Genomic DNA, 19,145 nt, shown 5'->3' with positions numbered 1-19,145 from the left:
TACACAGCCTGGCCACATACAGAGGACCAACAAGCAGGGAGCACAATCTAATTTGACTACCTATTACACTTTTGTGAGACACTGATGGGCACGGTAGTGGCAAGGATGCAACATGGATGAGAACTGATGTGGCAGGGATGAGCACTGATGTGACATGGCTCTGGCAAGGATGAGCACAGACGGCGCACAGATGAGCCAGGGATGAATGGAGTATGTACAGGCATGGATGGGGACATGTGAGGCATGGCTGAGCCAGGGCTGGATGAATGGATGGGCACAGATCAGCACTGTGGGCACTCCAGAGACAGTCCACAGCGCTGCTGCACCCGGCTCCCTCCGCACACCGTACTGATTGAGGAGAGGGGAGGAGCTGCACCGGACAAGCTCCGGTTTGTTGACAAGTGATCGTTCCGTCATTGGACAGAGGGATCACCTGGAAATGGGCTGTCATTGACCCTTTACCCCGTTCCGTGACGTGCCGGGTCCGGAGGACCCGACGTTCACAGACATTACCGGGAGCGCGATTCTGTGAGGATGTCCATGGACGCCCTCCCAGAATAAGTGGATCACGTTGTAGCCATCTTTCGGCTATAGCCCGGTTGGCATGTGGTTAAATTAAGCCTTTTTACTAGCGATTTAAATCAAATCCACCCTGACAGCAACAGTTTTTTTTCCGGCGTGGGGTAGGTGTTCTCTCTACCAGGAGAGCACTATGATTATTGCTAATGGCTATAGCCACTGGCAAGAATTACATGCCAAAAAAAATTGACATGCTGGTTGTACACAAGTTGATAGAAGAAATAAGAAAAAAAAGCCCACAGGTGGTACGAAATCTGATGGTCCCTGCTGAACGGGCCGCGATTCGAACCATCTATTGTCAGCTATTAACTACTACTTCTCCAGAACAACTTGTTCTGGTTAGATCACTAGGTGAAAAAAATAAATAAACCACGACAATGAATGCAGCCATCACACCTAAGCTGCAAAATAATCAAAACGTTGCCTTTGGCTTTAAAACAGTTTTAACTTCAACAGATATTCCACAGTATGAGTAAGACTTCTATGACTAGGTATCATAAGCATGGTACAAGCCCCATACAGACATATGGCAAGTCAAATATGGCAACCAGTATTCACAAAAAAAGAAAAACTCCAATAGTGCAGCTTTCCAAGTGGCTCTATATTTAGAAAATGCTGCATACACATTCATATATGAAAAAAAAAAAAAAAAAAAAAAAAGTGATTTCTCTTCTGTTTTAAAAGTCATCAGCCAAGTGTACAAATCCCCTCTAACGTATAGGTAATATATGCCATTTAGGATATAGGTTTGAGAATCACAATTAAATTGTGCTTTAGATTTTGGGATTTATTTATTAAGGCACAAAATTGTATTTAATTCTTTTAAACTGTTGCTTTAAAGAAGAAAATAAATCAAAATATTTGCTTACTATTGTAAACTAGTGCCTCCATTTTTTTTTTAAATGCTCTCCTGCTGCCCAAAATAAAACAGAATAAAACTGAAGTTGCCATCTCTCCTCAAGCACATTGGTTTAGGGATACATTTGGAATTCTCTCTTGTCTGCGCCAACAGCTGCTTGGCACCTTCAACTATGCAAACACCTTTGTATCTTTTTTGCTCATGAAAGATATGAATATATCAGCATGTCATGTGGCCTGCCAGCCCTCTGAACCATGCAATGCTGCTGCAAGCATGACCTCCTATAATGATCAGCCACATTTGACACAGAAGGGGGGTTCCCAATTAAAATGTACAAATGCAAGTAATGGCAAACTTTTACAAAATGTCACAGCACAGAACAGGTCTGGAAAGGAATAGAAGATCCCTTTAGGTTTCATTAGTCACAATTTCATATGCTCTTCACTTGTATACCCTAGGGAAGTGATTAACTGATGTAGAGATTACATCAGGTCATAGAAAAGATCTTTAACCACTTCAATGCAGGGCATTTTCACCCCCTTCCTGCCAAAGCCCATTTTCAGTGCTGTTGCACTTTGAATGACCATTGCGCGGTCATGCAACACTGTACGCAAATTAAATTTTTATCATTTTTTCCCCACAAATAGAGCTTTCTTTTGGTGGCATATGATCCCCTCTGTGGTTTTTATTTTTTGCGCTATAAAACAAAAGAGCGACAAGTTTTGGAAAAAACAAAAAATCTCAGTTTAGGCAGATATGCATTGTACATTTTTTTTCCCCAAAATTGCAAAAAGCGTATATTTATTGGTTTGGGCAGAAGTTATACCGTCTACAAAATAGGGTATAGTTTTATGGCATTTTAAAATTATTTTTCTTTTTTTTTACTAGTAATGACAACGATCTTCGATTTTTATCGTGACTGACACTGCGGCGGACAGAGCGGACACTTGACACCATTGGCATTTATACAGCGATCAGTGCTATACAAATGCATCGATTACTGTATAAATGTCACTGGCAGGGAAGGGGTAAACACTAGGGGGTGATCAAAGGGTTAACTGTCCTAGGGAGTGATCCTAACTGTAGGGGGAGGGGACTCACAAGGGGAGACAGATTGGTGTTCCTCTGTACTGGGAACACAATCTGTCTTATCTCACCTTAAAGGACATGGATCTGTGTGTCGACACACAGATCCACGGTCCTGCTCGGTTAACAGGCAATCACGGGTGCCCGGTTTACATCGCGGCCTCCGGGCACGCGCATCGGGTCCCGAGTGACGCGGCCGGCACGCACGCACCCCATATGGCTGGGAAGCCCAGGACATCATATGACCCCTGCCCAGGATGGGAGATTCCTCCTGCGGATGTCATGACTATATGCGGGATGTGAAGTGGTTAAAAAAAAGAAGTTAGGAATCACGCCAATCTGGAAAACAGAGGAGTGGTATGCAGAAATCAGTGTCCTCTTAATGCATCATAAAGTAGAAAAACTTGCTTAGCAGAAAGCAAAGCATATGGCTCTTGCAATATTGGAAAAGACACTCTTGTCCCATTATAACCAGAAACAAATCCAGTGTGAAACTTTCACTCTGTGCAGGAGCTTCCTGTAATAAAGACAAGCCAGTGCTGCTCTTTGTTCGGGGCAACTGATCTTGTATCCAACTCTCCCCTGTAGTTTTATGCATGCAGTCTGTAGTGGGTTTACCTTTTTGGTTCCTAGCACAGAATAGATTCCTGCACAGGTTAATTACAAAACAGTGATGACACTGCTACAAAAAAAAAAAAAAAAAAAAAAAATGATTGTATGCATGCATTCATGCTTGGAGTTCAGCTTGCCACCCTGCTCACTGATATACTGCAAGCAGGCAACACAGCCAGTCTCCACGCTGTACCCATACATTGCAATGTACTTACTGGTGTAAGAAAGTCACCAGCTCACCATGGATCTCCAGAATGGGTGAAAAAGCTTTATTCCAGTGACATGCATGATGGAGGTCCTTTGAAGCTCCGAAACATTGCCATTTGCTGTAACGAGGTGATCACTGAATAAAGCTTTGGACCCATTCTGGAGATCCATGGTGTGCTAGCGATTCTCATTCCATTTACATTTCCAGCCAGTGGTCGCTTCAGCACCCACTTATATACACAGCCATTTCTAAAATAAAAAAAAAAAAAAAAAAACGAAGTTACTTACTGGTAACGTTCTTTCCCGGAGTCTTTCAGGACAGCCACCTGAGAGCTTGGCTCCTCCCTTCTGTTTGGAAACACCTGCGCCAGCTTGTATAAATTTCCTCCTCCCCTGCTGGCTCCTCAGTTCTTTAAAGAGCACCTCCAGTCCGCTGGGGAGACACAAGAATATATGATAAACACAATTCATTATATCACATTTCCTGTAAGGAAATCTCTATGTCTTGATACACAATTGGGTGGGTACCCGGCTGTCCTGAAAGACTCCGGGAAAGAACGTTACCAGTAAGTAACTTCGTTTTTCCCCTAATCGTCTTTCAGGACAGCCACCTGAGAGGATAAACGAGCACTTACCCCTAGGGCGGGACCACGGCTTGTAAGACCTTGCGTCCAAAGGTCTGATCTTTAGCCGCCCAAAGATCCACTCTATAGTGTCTTACAAAGGTGGCAAAGCTGGACCAAGTTGCCGCTTTACAAATCTGTTCCGGCGTGGCTCCAGCTCTCTCTGCTTGCGACGCAGCCATTGCCCTGGTGGAGTGTGCCCTGATACCCTCTGGGACCTGCATACCTCCTAACCTATAGGCCTGTTCAATGGCTTCTTTTAGCCATCTGGCTATGGTACGTCTTGTGGCCTTTTGCCCTTTCCTTGCTCCAGAAATCAAAATAAATAAGGAGTCCGTCTTCCTAATATCTTTGGTTGCTTCTAAGTAATGCAAAACACATCTCCTTACATCTAAACTATGGAACTTTACTTCTTGTTCCTTAGAAGGATTTGGGCAAAATGATGGCAACACAATCTCCTGGCCTCTGTGGAATTTCGAGGCCACTTTAGGGAGAAATGCCGGATCCATTCTAAAAATTATGTGATCCGGAAAAATCTGAAAAAAGGGAGGCCTGATTGATAGGGCCTCCATCTCACAAACCCTTTTAGCCGTAGTAATTGCCACCAAAAAAACTGCTTTAAACGTCAGCATCTTCAGGTTGCAATCATCCAGTGGCTCAAAGGGGTGAGCTGTCATAGTTTGCAGCACTAATGACAGATCCCACTTTGGAAAAACTGTACCCTGTATCGGTCTTTGTCTGCTCAGTGATCTAAAGAGTCTGATTACCCACGGATCAGATGCTAATCTCTTCTCCAGGTAAACAGAAAGTGCTGACACTTGACTTTTAAGCGTGCTAAGACTTAGTCCCTTGTCTATCCCGTCCTGTAGGAACTCCAGGACTGCCACTGAGCCTCGTGTATTGAATTTTTTGTCTATACACCATCTGTTGAAACACCTCCATACTTTTTGGTAGATGTTCCTTGTCTCCATCTTCCTGCTTTTCAGCATTGTGTCTATTAGACGGCCTGAGAACCCTTTCGCTTCTAGCAACTGCTCCTCAGACACCATGCAGCCAAGTTCCATCTTTCCACTTGGGGGCAGTGTACTGGGCCCTGGGAGAGTAGATCTTCCTGGATCGGTAAAAACCAGGGGGGTTCTACCGCGAGTTCTCTGAGCATAGAGAACCACGGTCTCTTGGGCCAATAGGGCGCTATGAGAATTAGCGTTGTATTCTCCGTACGTAGTTTTCTTATTACCGCTGGTAGGAGAATAGGTGGGGGAAAGGCATAGCATTTTCTGAATGCCCATGCTTGTGCCAGCGCATCTACCCCGAGCGCTCCGTCCTCTCTTTCCAGGGAGAAGAATGCTCTGACTTTCCTGTTTTCCTTTGAGGCAAACAAGTCCACCTGAGGTGTTCCCCACTTGTGAGCTATCTGCTCGAATACCTCCTGGCTTAGCGCCCAATCGCCTTCTCTCACCTTTTTCCTGCTGAGGAAATCTGCCACTTTGTTTAAATCCCCTTTCAAGTGGATTGCTGACAAAGAGAGTAGGTTTCTTTCTCCCCACTTCAAGATTTCCTCTGCTAATGTCCACAGGGCTCCGCTCCTTGTTCCTCCCTGTTTGTTTATATAGGCGATCACTGACACATTGTCGGACCTGACCTGTAAATGTTGACCCTTGAACTCTGACTGGAAGGCTTGAAGTGCATACCATACTGCTCTTAATTCCTTCCAGTTGGATGATCTCCTCCTCTCTTCTTTTCCCCAAGTCCCTTGCGCTATCTGAGCGCTTAAATGCGCTCCCCACCCTACGCCACTTGCGTCTGTGGTTAGGATTCGGGAAATGGGTAGATTCCACAGCCGTCCCTTGTTTATGTTCTCTATTGTCCTCCACCACCATAAGGTTCCTTTCACCCTTGCTGATAAAAGAACCCTGGTGTCTAAGGACTCCTGCTTGTGATCCCACATTTTTAACAGGAACACCTGCAGTGGCCGAAAATGCAGGCCTGCCCATTGGACCGCTGGAATCGCAGATGTCAACAGTCCCAGTGTTGACATTATCTGCCTTATGGCACACGGTATATTGGCTTGTAATAAGCTTACTTCCTTCTGAATTTTCCCTATCTTTTCTTTGGGCAGAAACAGTCTTTGTTGCGCTGAATCTATGACATACCCCAAGTATACTATTTGCTGACTGGGTTGTAAATTGGATTTTTCCAAATTTACCAGCCAACCCAGACTTTCTAAGTACGTCTGTGTGTGGCTGAGGTTTTCTAGTAACTTCCGGGGCGACTCTGCAAATAGGAGAAGGTCGTCCAAATAAGCTATGACAGATATGCCTTTGACCCGTAATGGTGCCAGAGCTTCGGCCAGAATCTTGGTAAAAATTCTGGGCGATGAGGAGAGGCCGAAGGGTAGAGCCTGAAATTGAAGATGCCTGATTCCTCTTCCCGTCTCTATCGCAAACCTTAGAAATTTTTGACACTCCCGCTGTATCGGGATGTGCAGGTATGCGTCCTTTAGGTCTAGGGAGACCATATAACAGTTTGGGGGCAGAAGGGCCCTTACTGAATATATGGACTCCATTCTGAACCTTTTGTAGGTTATGGATAAATTTAGAGGCTTGAGGTTGAGGATGGGTCTGGTCTTTCCTGAAGTTTTCTGAACTCCGAATATGTGGGAGTAGAAACCCTGCCCTCTCTCTCCCCTTGGTACCTTGATTATCACCTTTTGTTGCTGGAGCTCCTCTAAGGATCTCATTAACCCTCTGGCCTTCTCCTTGTTTTTTGGAGGTTTGGTGATGTATAATCTGTTTGGGGGTGCTTTTGAGAACTCCAAACGATATCCCTCCTTTATTGTTCTCAAAATGAATTTGTTGGAAGATATCTCTTCCCATTGCGGAAGGAAGGCCCCCAGTCTTCCCCCTACTGCGACTATTGTGTCATTTCTTTTGGGTTTGCTCAGGAGGACGAAAAATCGCCCCCCCTTTGCCTTTCCCTCTCTGAACCCAAGGTTTCCTCTGGGTTTCCATTTTGGGAGCTGCAAATCGGGGTCTTGTATTCCCTCTTTGCCTTCTTTTATTTTGTTGTGGCTGTTTCCAATTTGCCTTACGTTTTAGTGGAAACGCCTTCTTTTTATCTGCCGTTCGATCCAGCACCTTCTCTAAGCCTGGTCCGAATAGCAGATCCCCTGTAAAAGGAATTCCACAGAGCTTGGCCTTGGACGCGCAGTCACCCTGCCATGTCTTAAGCCATAATGCTCTTCTAGTGGAATTGGCTAGGGCGGAGGACCTGGCTGCCATTCGCACCAATTCTGCGGATGCGTCTGCGATATAAGCAAGACCTCGCAGCAGTGTGGGAAATGAGTTTAGGATTTGCTCCTTTGCAGTACCTGCCTCAATGTGAGCCTGTAATTGGTTTAACCAGAACTCTACGTTCCTAGCTACCACCGTGACCGCCATTGCTGGCTTCAGGCTACCCACGGTTGAGTCCCATGACTTTTTTAACAGGGAGTCCATCCTTTTATCCATTGGCTCAGACAAAACCCCCATGTCCTCAAAGGCCAAGTCCGTGTGCCTCGACACTTGCGAGAAGGCCGCATCTAGTTTTGGAATCTTGTTCCATACTGATGCTGGGTCCTCCGAGAAGGGAAATCGCCTTTTTAAGGCCTTAGAAAAAAATGGCTTCCTTTCAGGTTCCTGCCATTCCTTCTTAATAGCCTCTATAAGGACCTCATGAACAGGAAAATTCTTCTTTTCCTGTTCCCCCAGGCCCTCATACATCTGATCATGCAGTGACAATGTCTTTTTCTCTGTTGGTATACCTAGTGTGGTATAGATGGCCCCTAATAGATGATCTACCTCATCTAAAGAGAGTTTATATCGGGATGGCTTCCTGGAATCCCCATCCAGGGCTTCCCCCTCAGACTCTTGGGAGCCAGATGTTGCACTGTCCGGCTCCTCCTCCACCTCCTCCCTAGGGGCTACTGAAGAGCCTGCACTCGTGGAGGGTATTGCCTGTGTTTTTGGTAATGGTGTTGTCAGAGGAGCAGTCAAAAGCTGTGGCATTTGGAAACCCTCAAAGAAGGCTTTGAAGGATTCGAAGGTATTAGACAATTCCTTAACTGACGCCGCTAGCTCACCCTGCTCTGAAGAGTGTTCTTGTACTAGTTTACTAATACACTCTTTGCATAATGCCTTTTCCCAGGTATCTTTAAGGGTAACTTTACAGGCAGGACACCTCTTTTTTGAAACATGAGAGACCCTGGTTTTTTCTGTTTTCTGAAAAGACATAAGACAAAAAAACCCCATACCATTAATACACAGTACCCTTCCCCCGCACATTTGCAGGAGTGCAACACTTCATTCGGGCTTGCCTCACCAGGGGCCCTATGAAACCACCCTCTGACACATGAGGGTCCTTTAACCTACTCCCCCCTTTCCCTTAGCCCTAAATTGATGGGGGGGGCGGGGGGGGGGGGGGTGGTGGTACAGGCCAGGGGAGCTCCACCCTAGGTTCCCCTTACCTTCACATGGCTGGAGCTGGTCTCTGCTGGAGCAGTGCGGTCTAGGTCCTCTGCATCCGCCATCCTCGTGTCACATCCGGAGCCTGTGCTGTCTCTACAGCTTGTTGGCTCCTCTCCAGCCCATGCCTGGCTCCTTTTCAGCGTTCTTGGCCCGGAACCGGAAGCCGCGAACCCGGAAGTGCCCGCCCCCTTTCGGCCGGATATGACGTCACCCGCCACAGGCCGTGCAATCCCAATACCCGGCATGTTTGTTTTTTCACATGCTGCTGGGGGTATGAGACTGCAGGAGCTGCGCTCCGCTTCACTGCACTCAGCGTTTGAAAAGGCCGCCCCCCCGACCTCGACCTGCACTCAGGGATGCGGGGGTGGCAATCAGAAAAACGACTTTCCTGACCAGGTTAGTGTAACTGCTGCTCACAGGGCTTTGCCTCACCAGGCTGCTCTGTACACCAACCTCTCTGGTCTGTCCTAGGAGTCCCCACTCCTCTTTCAGGACATGTTTGCCTGAGCCTCCTCTGGCTCTCCTGGCTGGTTCCTATGGTGTCTCCCCACTGGAGGAAACACAAATAACTGAGGAGCCAGCAGGGGAGGAGGAAATTTATACAAGCTGGCGCAGGTGTTTCCAAACAGAAGGGAGGAGCCAAGCTCTCAGGTGGCTGTCCTGAAAGACGATTAGGGGAAAAGTGCGTTGGTACTTGCTGGTGCGTCACGCATTTGCACCCCCTGCTGCGATTGGACACAGCATAAGTTTGTCAGCAAATTTCAGCCAAAGATTTTGGCTGTAGCCAATCACAACAGTTCAGTGTTGACTATTTTTTGCAGCTACAATTTGCATTGGCCTTACTTGCCAGTGTGAATGTAGCCTTATATGCCTATAGCCACTATTTACATGCACTTAGAGCAGAGCTCGACAAATCCGTCGCCAAGGGGACTGGAAATTGCAACCTGGTGCCTGGGTTTTTGTCAGCCTCAGTGGCGTAGTGTGGGGGGCAGCCGGGCACATTAAGAGGGAGTCACGAAACAGACGCCAGTCCTGTCATGGCTTCCCGGTCTGATAACACATTTAAACTGCTTCACACATGCTTATGGCAAAAATGAGGGTAAATAAGGGGAAATTGGGAAGTAAAAGAAAAGCTCTGATGCAATTTTTGTGGAAAATACCCCAAATTGTTTGCTCCGACACGTAGTGCCTGTTTTTCGAAAATGGAGAAGGATTTAGTTACACCTGTCAGTTCTGAATGATCTCCAATATGGTTCTAAATGTGTTAAAACTAGGGGAGCAACAGATCAAAAAACCCATGGTTCGGATCGTTCCTTGGATCAGAAGTCACGGTTCGGATCATCAAAAAAAATAAAAAAATCTCCCCCACTGTAATAATATCCACAGACTCCCCCACTGTATATATAGTATGAGTATAGGAATTAGGAAGACTAGTGTTGTTTAGTCTTACCTTATAGAATAGAAGCCGCCAAGCCGGCCAGATCAGATCCACGAGTTGAGGGGTGATGACGTCAGCACGCACCGTCGCGTGTAGCAAGATGGCCGCCGCTCCGGAGCTAGGCCGAAGCCACGGCCTTTCCTAAAGCCGAGGCAGCGGCGCGCTCTGCGGAGTGCATGTGTGCCAATCCGAACAGGTTTAACCGTTCGGAGCACGGATCGGTGACGATCCGTTGCACCCCTACTATTGGCAGGGTATGGCAGAGTATGGCAGGGTATTGGCAGAGTATGGAGGCATGGCTGAGCATGGATGGATGCATGGATGTGACTGCAATTTCACAGAGCAGCGCTGTGGGCACTACAGATCCAGCCCACAGCGCTGCTGCCATCCGATCTCTCCCCCTCTGTGTACCGATTGGTACACAGAGGGGAGAGAGGAACCAGCATCATGTCATGACGCCGGTTTGTTTACAAGTGATGGCTCCATCATTTGAGGGAGCGATCACATGGTAAACGGCCGCTGGGTGTACCAAGATGGCCGCCGCTCCGGAGCTAGGCCAAAGCCATTGCCTTTCCTAAGGCCGAGGCAGCGGCGCGCTCCATTGAGGGCATGTGTGCCGATCCGAACAAGTTGAACCGTTCGGATCAAGGATCGGTGACGATACGTTGCACCCCTAGTTAAAACTGATGCTCGAATCAGGCTTCATTCACACTTTCACTTCTTCATTTAAAAAAAAAAAGTAGATGCAGAAGTGATCCAAGTAGTATATAAACTCCTAGATCACTTTTTCTTGCTTATAGGCTACATTAACACTGGCGGTTAAGGCTGGTGCAAATTGTAGCCGCAGGAAAATTTGTTTACAGCTGTGGATGAGTGTGGCTAGGTGCAGATTCTGGTCCCGTTCACTCCAATAACAGGTCCCAGACGATCACAGCCAGTGATTACTGGCAAGGATCGCTGCTGGACACACAAGCTGCAGCCAGCAGCAATCACCGCAACTAGTCCCTTGCTTTGGCAAGCTGCGAAAAGCTGTGGCTGCTGATCTGTCATTAGTGAACAAGGCCAGCAGCACCTAGCAACTTTCATCCACAGCTAAACAAAATTGTAGCTGCAGGAGTGAAAGTGTGAAAGAAGCCTGTCTCGATGAGCATCAGTTTTAAAACATTTAGAGCCATATCGGAGATCATTCAGAACTGACAGGTGTATTTGATCTTCTGATCTGCTTCAAAACCGGTTCTGCTTTTCCATAGACTTGTGGGATTGCAAAAGCAGCTCTTAAGTACAGGCCCTTATACTGTCCCTTATTTACATTGTAGGTTGGGGAGGAACTAAACCCTTCCCAACTTAACAAAAAAAAAAAAAAAAACCAAGCACTTTACAGAACAATTTTGGGGATTTCCCACAAATTGCATCAGAGCTTTTATTTTACTTCAATTTCCCCTTACTCTCATTTTTACCATAAGTGAGTGTGCAAGTTTAAACGTAGTTTCATCAGACTGGGAAGCAAAAAGAAATCTGAGAAGTTGTGTCTCAATCTGCCCCACTAACAAGAAAACCAGAATGGCAGCAGTTGCACATGCCAGCAGATCCTGACTTTACATCACGCACAAAATGAAATAGAAAACCTGGTTGCTAGGTGTCGCAAGAAATGCTTTTCCTTCAGACTCTCCAGCACAGCATCCAGAGTGTCACTGGTTACCAGTGCTGAACAATGTGCTCGGGGGGTTTAACCACTTCAGCCCCAGAAGGATTTACCCCCTTCCTGACCAGAGCACATTTTGCGATTCGGCACTGCGTCGCTTTGACAATTGCAGTTGTGCGACGTTACACCAAAACAAAATTGACGTCTTTTTTACCCCCCACAAATAGAGCTTTCTTTTGGTGGTATTTGATCACCTCTGTGGTTTTTATTTTTTGCGCTATAAAACACACACAAAAACAAAACACAGCAATTACTTTTTGCTATAAATTTCCCAAAATAAATAAAAAAAAAAATTTTCCTCCTCAGTTTAGGCCGATATGTATTCTACTTTTTTTTTTTTCTTTTTCAAAAAATAGAATCGCAATAAGCGTATATTGATTGGTTTGCACAAAAGTTATAGCATCTACAAAATAGGGGATGGCATTTTTTATTAATTCGTAATGGCAGTGATCTGCGATTTTTATCGTGGCTGCGACATTGCGGATACTTTTTTGGGACTATTGTCATTTATACTGTGTAAATGGCAGGGAAGGGGTTAACACTAAGGGGGCAATCAAGGGGTCAAGTGTGTCCTAGGGAGTGGGCTTACTACAAACATGACAGATCACTGCTCCCGATGACAGGAAGCAGTAGATCTGTCATGCTGCTAGGCAGAACAGGGAAATGCCTTGTTTACATAGGCATCTGCCCGTTCTGCCGCCCTGCGACACATTCGCGGGACGGCGGACAGAGTCCACGTGACCTGCGGGCACGGTGACGCAGTACTCGGCGGGCGCACCCACTAGCCTTCAAATTAAAGGCGACGTACCTGTACGCCCATTTGCCCACCGCTGCCATTGTGCCAACATATATCGGCATGCGGTAGTCAGCAAGTAGTTAAAAACAAAGGCATAGCAGGAAGATGGCCACACTTACATCACTTGTGTTGGTACGGTGATCTTCCAGTCCTCTGGATTAAACAAAAAAAAACAAAAAAAAAAAAAACCACAACAACGAAGTAGCGTGTACCAGGCTTAATTGGTAAGCGGCAATATAATATCGGTTTGCTTTGGGTTTAATACTTTAAATCACTGAGGCACTTTAAAAACGTCAGATACCAAGCTTCTAGTTTTACAGAACTTAAAAAAAGGAAATCCTATCTGCAGGGTAGCATTTGTGGATCACCACCAGTCCATTCAAGTTGGAAAACCAGGTTTTTGTTCAAAAAGGGAGCTACTAGCATCAAAAACGGTTTCTTAATGGGCCAGTGCAAATATTCAGCATATCTATTCCTAGTGCTGCTCTTTAAAGGATAAAAGAAAGCCAGTACCCTGGTATTCAGTGATTAGCAAACAGTCCTGTGGGTCTTCCCAGTTCTGTATTGGGAAAAAGACCTCCGGAGTCAACCTTCTGATTCACCAATTTGGTGAAGACTGCTAAAAAAAAAAAAAAAATGGATTTTTAAAACAGCTTACCTGTAAAATCCTTTTCTTGGAGTACCTCACGGGACACAGAGCACCATAGTAATGACTATATGGGTTATATGCTACCTTTAGGTGATTGGACACTGGCAACCAATAGTAAGAAGGTTCCTCCCATATAAACCCTCTCATACAGAAAGTACCTTTAGTTTTGTAGCAAGCAATGAAGATCCCAGAAAAGAGGGGAGGGACCTCTGTGTCCCGTGATGTACTCCAAGAAAAGGATTTTACAGGTAAGCGGTTTTAAAAATCCATTTTTCTTTATCGTACATCACGGGACACAGAGCACCATAGTAATGACTATCTGGGATGTCCTAAAGCAATGCATTTGAGGGGAGGGAACACAGTATTCCAAGATCCCCTTCAGACCCAGGACTTATAAGGCCGCTTGCAGCATGCTGTGGCCAAAAACAAAGGGTTGAACCTGTAGGGCTGATAACACCAAGTTCAAGTCCCAAGGGCTTAAGGGAGGCTTAACCGGCGGTTTTAAGTGCAGTACCCCTTTCACGAAGGTTCGCACTAAAGAATGAGAAGCAATTGGCCTCTGGGAAAAAAAAACGATAAGGCCGAAATTTGCCCTTTAATGGTTCCTAAAGATAAGTTTAAATCAATTCCTGGATTGAAGAAAGGCAAGGATCTTCCCAATCATATACTTGCGAAGATGCCATCTCTTTCTCACACCAGCAAATATACGATTTCCAGACCCTATGGTAGATACTTCTAGAAACTGGCTTTCTAGCATTAATCAGCGTAGATAAGACCGAACTTCTGATACCACGGTCCTTCAGTACCCTGGTCTCAATAGCCATGCCATCAAATTCAGCGACCGAAAAGAAGGATGGTATATGGGACCTTGAGATAACAGATCTGGACGGTCTGGGAGACATAGTGGGTCCTCCACCGCCATCCTCACAATCTCCTGGGCCACCAGGATCACTGTATTCTGCTCCTCCCGTATCCTGCGCAACAGGTGCGGCAGCATCTGGATCGGAGGGAAAGCATAAAATCAGGGAATACCTGTCCCAGGGAACCACCAATGCATCTGTTACGATAGCGAGAGGATCCCTGGTCCTGGATACAAACCTGTCCACCTTGGCATTGAATCTGGATGCCAGAAGATCCGCATCTGGTACCCCCCAATGCTGGCAGATCTGAAGGAAAACTTCAGGGTAAAGAGACCACTCTCCCGGCAGTAACTGCTGGCGACTTAGGTAGTCTGCCCGCCAATTGTCCACCCCTGGAATAAAGACTGCCAACAGAAAAACGGCACATGTGTCTCTGCCCAAGTTAATATGTGATTTACTTCTTTGGGTCGCCCGATTCCGGGTGCCCCCTTGGTGGTTGATATATGCCACCACCGTGGAGTTGTCGGACTGAATCCGGACAGGAAATCTCTGCAGTCTGGCTGTCCAAAATAGGAGAGCCAGGCGAGCTGCCCGAATCTCTAGCAGATTGATGGGTAAGGACTTCTCTGCCTGAGATCATAATCCCTGGACGGAAGCCTCTTCCAGAACTGCTTCCCAGCCTGGACGACTGGCGTCCGTAGTTACTACCTTCCAGGTTATTGGTGGAAAGGATTTTCCGCCATTCAAGTTGCTGGTCTTTGACCACCAAGAGAGTTCCCTTTTTATCTGTAGGGATAGAGACATGGGATGATCCAAGGTTTGAATCGACTTGTCCCAGGCTTCCAGGATAGCTTTCTGGAACATCCTGGAGTGAAATTGCGCATAGGGAACTGTGCTGAAGGATGACACCATCTTGCCCAACAGCCTCATGCATAGACGAATCGATGGACCTTCTACCCCCTTGACTCTCTGAACCAGCTCCACTATAGAGTTGACTCTAAGGGAGGTAGAATTACCTTTTCTTGGGTTGTGTCCAAGATCAGACCCAGATATGTTATGGCCTGAGCTGGACGAAGGGCTGTTTTGTCCATATTTAGAATCCAGCCTAGAAACCTTAGGAAACGGACCGTAGTTGTAATGTCTTCTACAAAGGTGGAGTAAGCTTGATCCCTTAACAAGAGGTCGTCCAGATATCCTACCACCGAGATCTTTTGGGACCTTAGGCAAGCCAACACTGGGGCCAGAACCTTTGTGAAGACCTGAGGGGCCATGGCTAGACCGAATGGAAGTGCCACGAACTGGAAATGACACCCTTCTACTGCGAATCTTTGATAAGGACCAAAAATTGGTACATGCAGGTATGCGTCCTTGATGTCTATGGACGCTAAAAAATCTCCTTTTCTCAAGGAAGCGATTACTGAACGAACCGACTCCATACGGAAAGTTTGGACGTTTAGAAAGGAATTGAGGGATTTGAGGTTCAAGATGGACCTTACCTCTCCATTTGGCTTCGGCACTGTAAATAGGTTCGAGTAGAACCCCTTGAATCTTTTTTGCGGAACCTTGATGATTACCTTCTGCCTTTCCAGCTGTTCTAAAGCCAGGAATAGGCTCCTCCTTTTCTCCGGGTCTGATGGAACCCTGGATACCAAATATCTAGTTGGGGGAAATTCCCAAAACTCTATTTTGTAACCTTGAGACATGGTGGAAATAACCCACCTGTCCTGAACCAATTTTCCCCAAACTTCTGCTAACCACCGCAGTCTGCCCCCCAGACTTGGAATTGGTTTTGGCTGGTTTCTGGGTCCAAGGCCTTTTTTGACCTTGCGGCTTCTTAAAAGGCTGTTGGCTGAGGCCATTGATACTTCTTAAGGGAAGAGGCACTTGGCCCAGGAGCGTTGGGAATCTTAAAGGAAGGCTGCAAAGCCCTTTTGACTGGAAGCAAGGAGCTTTTTTCCCAAATAGACGCTCACCGTGAAAAGAAAAGGCCGCCAGTAGTCTTTTGCATGGCGTCTCGGCCGACCAATTCTTTAATCACAGTACCCTGCGCATATGGATTGAGAGTAGTGCAAACCGGGACATCTGCTGAATTGAGTCCTTTAATGCATCTACCGCAAAACAAAGCGCAAGGAAGTTCTGATAGTTCGTCAGAAACTTCCTCTTGAACAGGCAGGTTGATGACCAATTTTTTAAAACGGTCCTTCACCACCTGACAGATACCGATAGCCGCCACTGCCGGTTGTAATGCTGACCCAGCTACTGAAAAAGAAGCTTTTAGTAAGGATTCCAGCTTTTTATCTGCCGGATCCTTTAATCCCTGGGCATTATCCACTGGGCAGGTCAGACTTCTATTCACTGAATAAATGGCAGTATCAACCAAAGGTGAAGCCCAATTCTTCCTCCATAGGATAAAAAAAAAAAAAAAAAAAAAAAAAAAAAAAACTTTGGAGGCAAGTATGTCCTGTCCGGGTGGTCCCAGTCAGTGTAAATGACCTGTTCCAATAAAGGATGTAAAGGAAACGCCTGGGAACCTGGTTGAGGATGCAAGGACCCTAATGTAGAACAGGAGGGTCCTGGTCCCTGTACGGGATGCAATTTAAATCCAACTCTCACCATCTCAGCCTGGATAAATAATTTTTGAGATCGAGAGGCTGAAATTGGTTCTTCAGAACCTGAATCCCCAGCCGAGGACTCTTCAGCCTCCCCTTCCTCTTTGTCTTTAATGGCCTCCTCCAAATCCTCTGCCCATTCTGGATCCAAATCACAGGGACCCATGCCAAAAGAATCCTGGTGCTCAAGTGTTTCACCACTGGGACCAGGCTCAGGGGAGGGAGATCTATGATGTTTCTTCCCTCCCTGTGTTACTGTAGCAATCATTCCTGCTATCTTGCCTTCAAGGCCAGCTAGGGCTGATGCTAAATCATCTTTAGTAACCTAGGCTGATGCAGGGATATTGGTAGTGGCCACTACACCCAACAACTGTAATGGCCCAGCTAGGCCAAATGCCGCAGGTCTTTCAGGGGAGACTGATGCTGCAGTAACCTGAGGTTGATCTCCTGTTCTTGAAGGAGTCCCTTTAACCCCTGGACTAGCCCTGCTCCCCGTACCTCGTTTCCTGACATTGCTTACAAGTTTGAGGGAAAAAAAAGGCACTCCCTCTGAGTTATCTAGCTGGGTCCAGCGTACAGCCACCACCACAGTCTTACCAGCCTTCAACCTGTTGCAAATGTCCAATTTTACATCCAGACCTCTGTGTCCCACCGCACACTAGGCTCTGTTGAGTTTAACTGACTAGAAGCAATGAACATGCAGATGCGTAACCTCCCCTTATACTCGTACGCTGCCCAGTGACGTACACGCGGCCAAGTTTCTACTGCGCACCCGGACGCGCACGCTCCCTACGCACACGACACACACCGCCACGTGCCGGAGATACACAAAAGCTGCACCTGTCAGCTTGCTCTAACCTGCAATGAGACACAGGGCCTCTAAGACACTTTATATTAGTAACAGAAATATTGATAGGCCTCCCAGAGGGAGTACTCACCAGTCCTTGCTGCAGGGCCTGACACAGGCCCAATCTTCCCCCATCACGGTGGGTATCGCCACTTAGGACCTTCAGGGACCGGGTCCCCATTGAACGGGGTCCACACCCCTGGACCTGTAAAGCACCCTTTTGGTTCCCTTGGGCAAGTAAAGACCAGGGATACCATAAAACAAGGGTCCAGCGCCTAAAAGGACACATTACAAGCAAAACCTTGTTCTTGAACTAAGGCCCGGGTACCATCCACTTTAGCTTTTTATGCCATCCGAATGGATCCGATATAACATCCTCACTGGGACATTTTATTTGAAGAAATTTGAAGAGCTTCCACAGCCGTGACCATCACATTCAAGACACTGGCAAAAAACTAAAGGTACTTCCTGTATGGGAGGGGTTATATGGGAGGAACCTTCTTACTATTGGTTGCCAGTGTCCAATCACCTAAAGGTAGCATGTAACCCAGATAGTCATTACTGTGGTGCTGTGTCCCGTGATGTACGATAAAGAAAAGCTGCTGCTAAAAAAATTCCCCTTAAGTCCCCTTAAGATAGAGTGCTGAAAGACAACAGGCAATTCCCTGCCCTCGAACAAGAGCAAGTACCCCCCCCCCCCCAAGCCCACTGTCCCCAGACTCTGATGGAAGGCTTGATGATTTTTTTCCCACATACAGAACATACTCACTGGCTACTTTATTAGGTACACCTTGCTAGTACCGGGTTGAACCCCCCTTTTGCCTTCAGAACTGCCTGAATTCTACATGGCATAGAGTCAACAAGGTGTTGGAAATATTCCTAAGATTTTGGTCCATATTGACATCAAGCAGTTGCTGCAGATTTGGCGGCTACACAACCATGATGCAAATCTCCAGTTCCACCACATCCCAAAAGATGCTCTACTGAATTTAGATCTGGGGACTGGAGGCCACTGGAGTACAATTAACTCATTGTCATGTTCAAGAAACCAGTTTGAGATGATTGACATGGATGGATCCATGCTTTCATGTTTGCGCCAATTCTGACCCTACCAGCTGAAATTGAGACTGAGACCAGGCAATGTTTTCCCAATCTTCTACTGTCCAATTTTCGTAAGCCTGTGCAAAATGTAGCCTCAGTTTCCTGTTCTTAGCTGACAGGAGTGGCACCTGATGTGTTCTTCGTTGCTGTAACCCATCTGTTTCAAGGTGTTCAGAGATGGTATTCGGCATACCTTGGTTGTAATAAGTGGTTCTTTGAGTTACTGTTGGCCTTTCTATCAGTGAACCAGTTTGCCCATTCTTCTGACATCAAGGCATTTTCATCCACACAACTGCCACTCACTGGAGATTTTATTTTTCAGACCATTCTCTGTAAACCATAGAGATAGTTGTGCATGAAAATCCCAGTAGATCAGCCATTTTTGAAATACTGAGACAAGCCCGTTGGGCAAAAACAACCATTCCACGTTCAAAGTCACTTAACTTCTCTTACCTAGTCTGATGTTCAGTTTGAACTTCAGCAAGTCATCTTCACCACATCTAGATGCCTAAATGCATGGAGTTGCTGCCATGTGATTGGCTGATTAGCAATTTGTGTTACCAAGCATTTGAACAGGTGTACAGTACCCAATAAAGTGGCCAGTGAGTAATTCCCATTAACCACCTCAGCCCCGGAAGGTTTTACCCACTTAATGTGACCAGGCCATTTTTT

The 19,145-nt window shown here is 46.4% G+C and overlaps 2 protein-coding genes across 3 annotated transcripts in view; both read right to left on the bottom strand.

The window, feature by feature from the left end:
• ACSBG2 (acyl-CoA synthetase bubblegum family member 2) overlaps positions 1–19,145 on the bottom strand; it is a 93,977-nt gene that overhangs the window by 59,565 nt on the left and 15,267 nt on the right. The window lies entirely within an intron of this gene.
• LOC141107949 (uncharacterized) lies at positions 3,582–6,852 on the bottom strand. The gene is made up of 2 exons (XM_073599048.1): positions 3,955–6,852; positions 3,582–3,880 (listed from the first exon to the last, which is right to left on the bottom strand). Exon 1 carries the CDS (start codon positions 6,840–6,842, stop codon positions 3,981–3,983), a length of 2,862 nt encoding a protein of 953 aa, XP_073455149.1. The 5' UTR covers positions 6,843–6,852; the 3' UTR covers positions 3,582–3,880; positions 3,955–3,980.

Source organism: Aquarana catesbeiana, linkage group LG01 (genome assembly GCF_042186555.1).
Source record: "Aquarana catesbeiana isolate 2022-GZ linkage group LG01, ASM4218655v1, whole genome shotgun sequence".
NCBI lineage: Eukaryota > Metazoa > Chordata > Amphibia > Anura > Ranidae > Aquarana > Aquarana catesbeiana.
Note: the sequence above shows the minus strand (reverse complement) of the source record. Positions and strands in the feature narration are given on the sequence as shown.

Excerpts from the sequence above, each read along its gene's own strand:
- LOC141107949 (XM_073599048.1), bottom strand. The coding sequence starts at position 6,842 with ATGGGAAGAGATATCTTCCAACAAATTCATTTTGAGAACAATAAAGGA.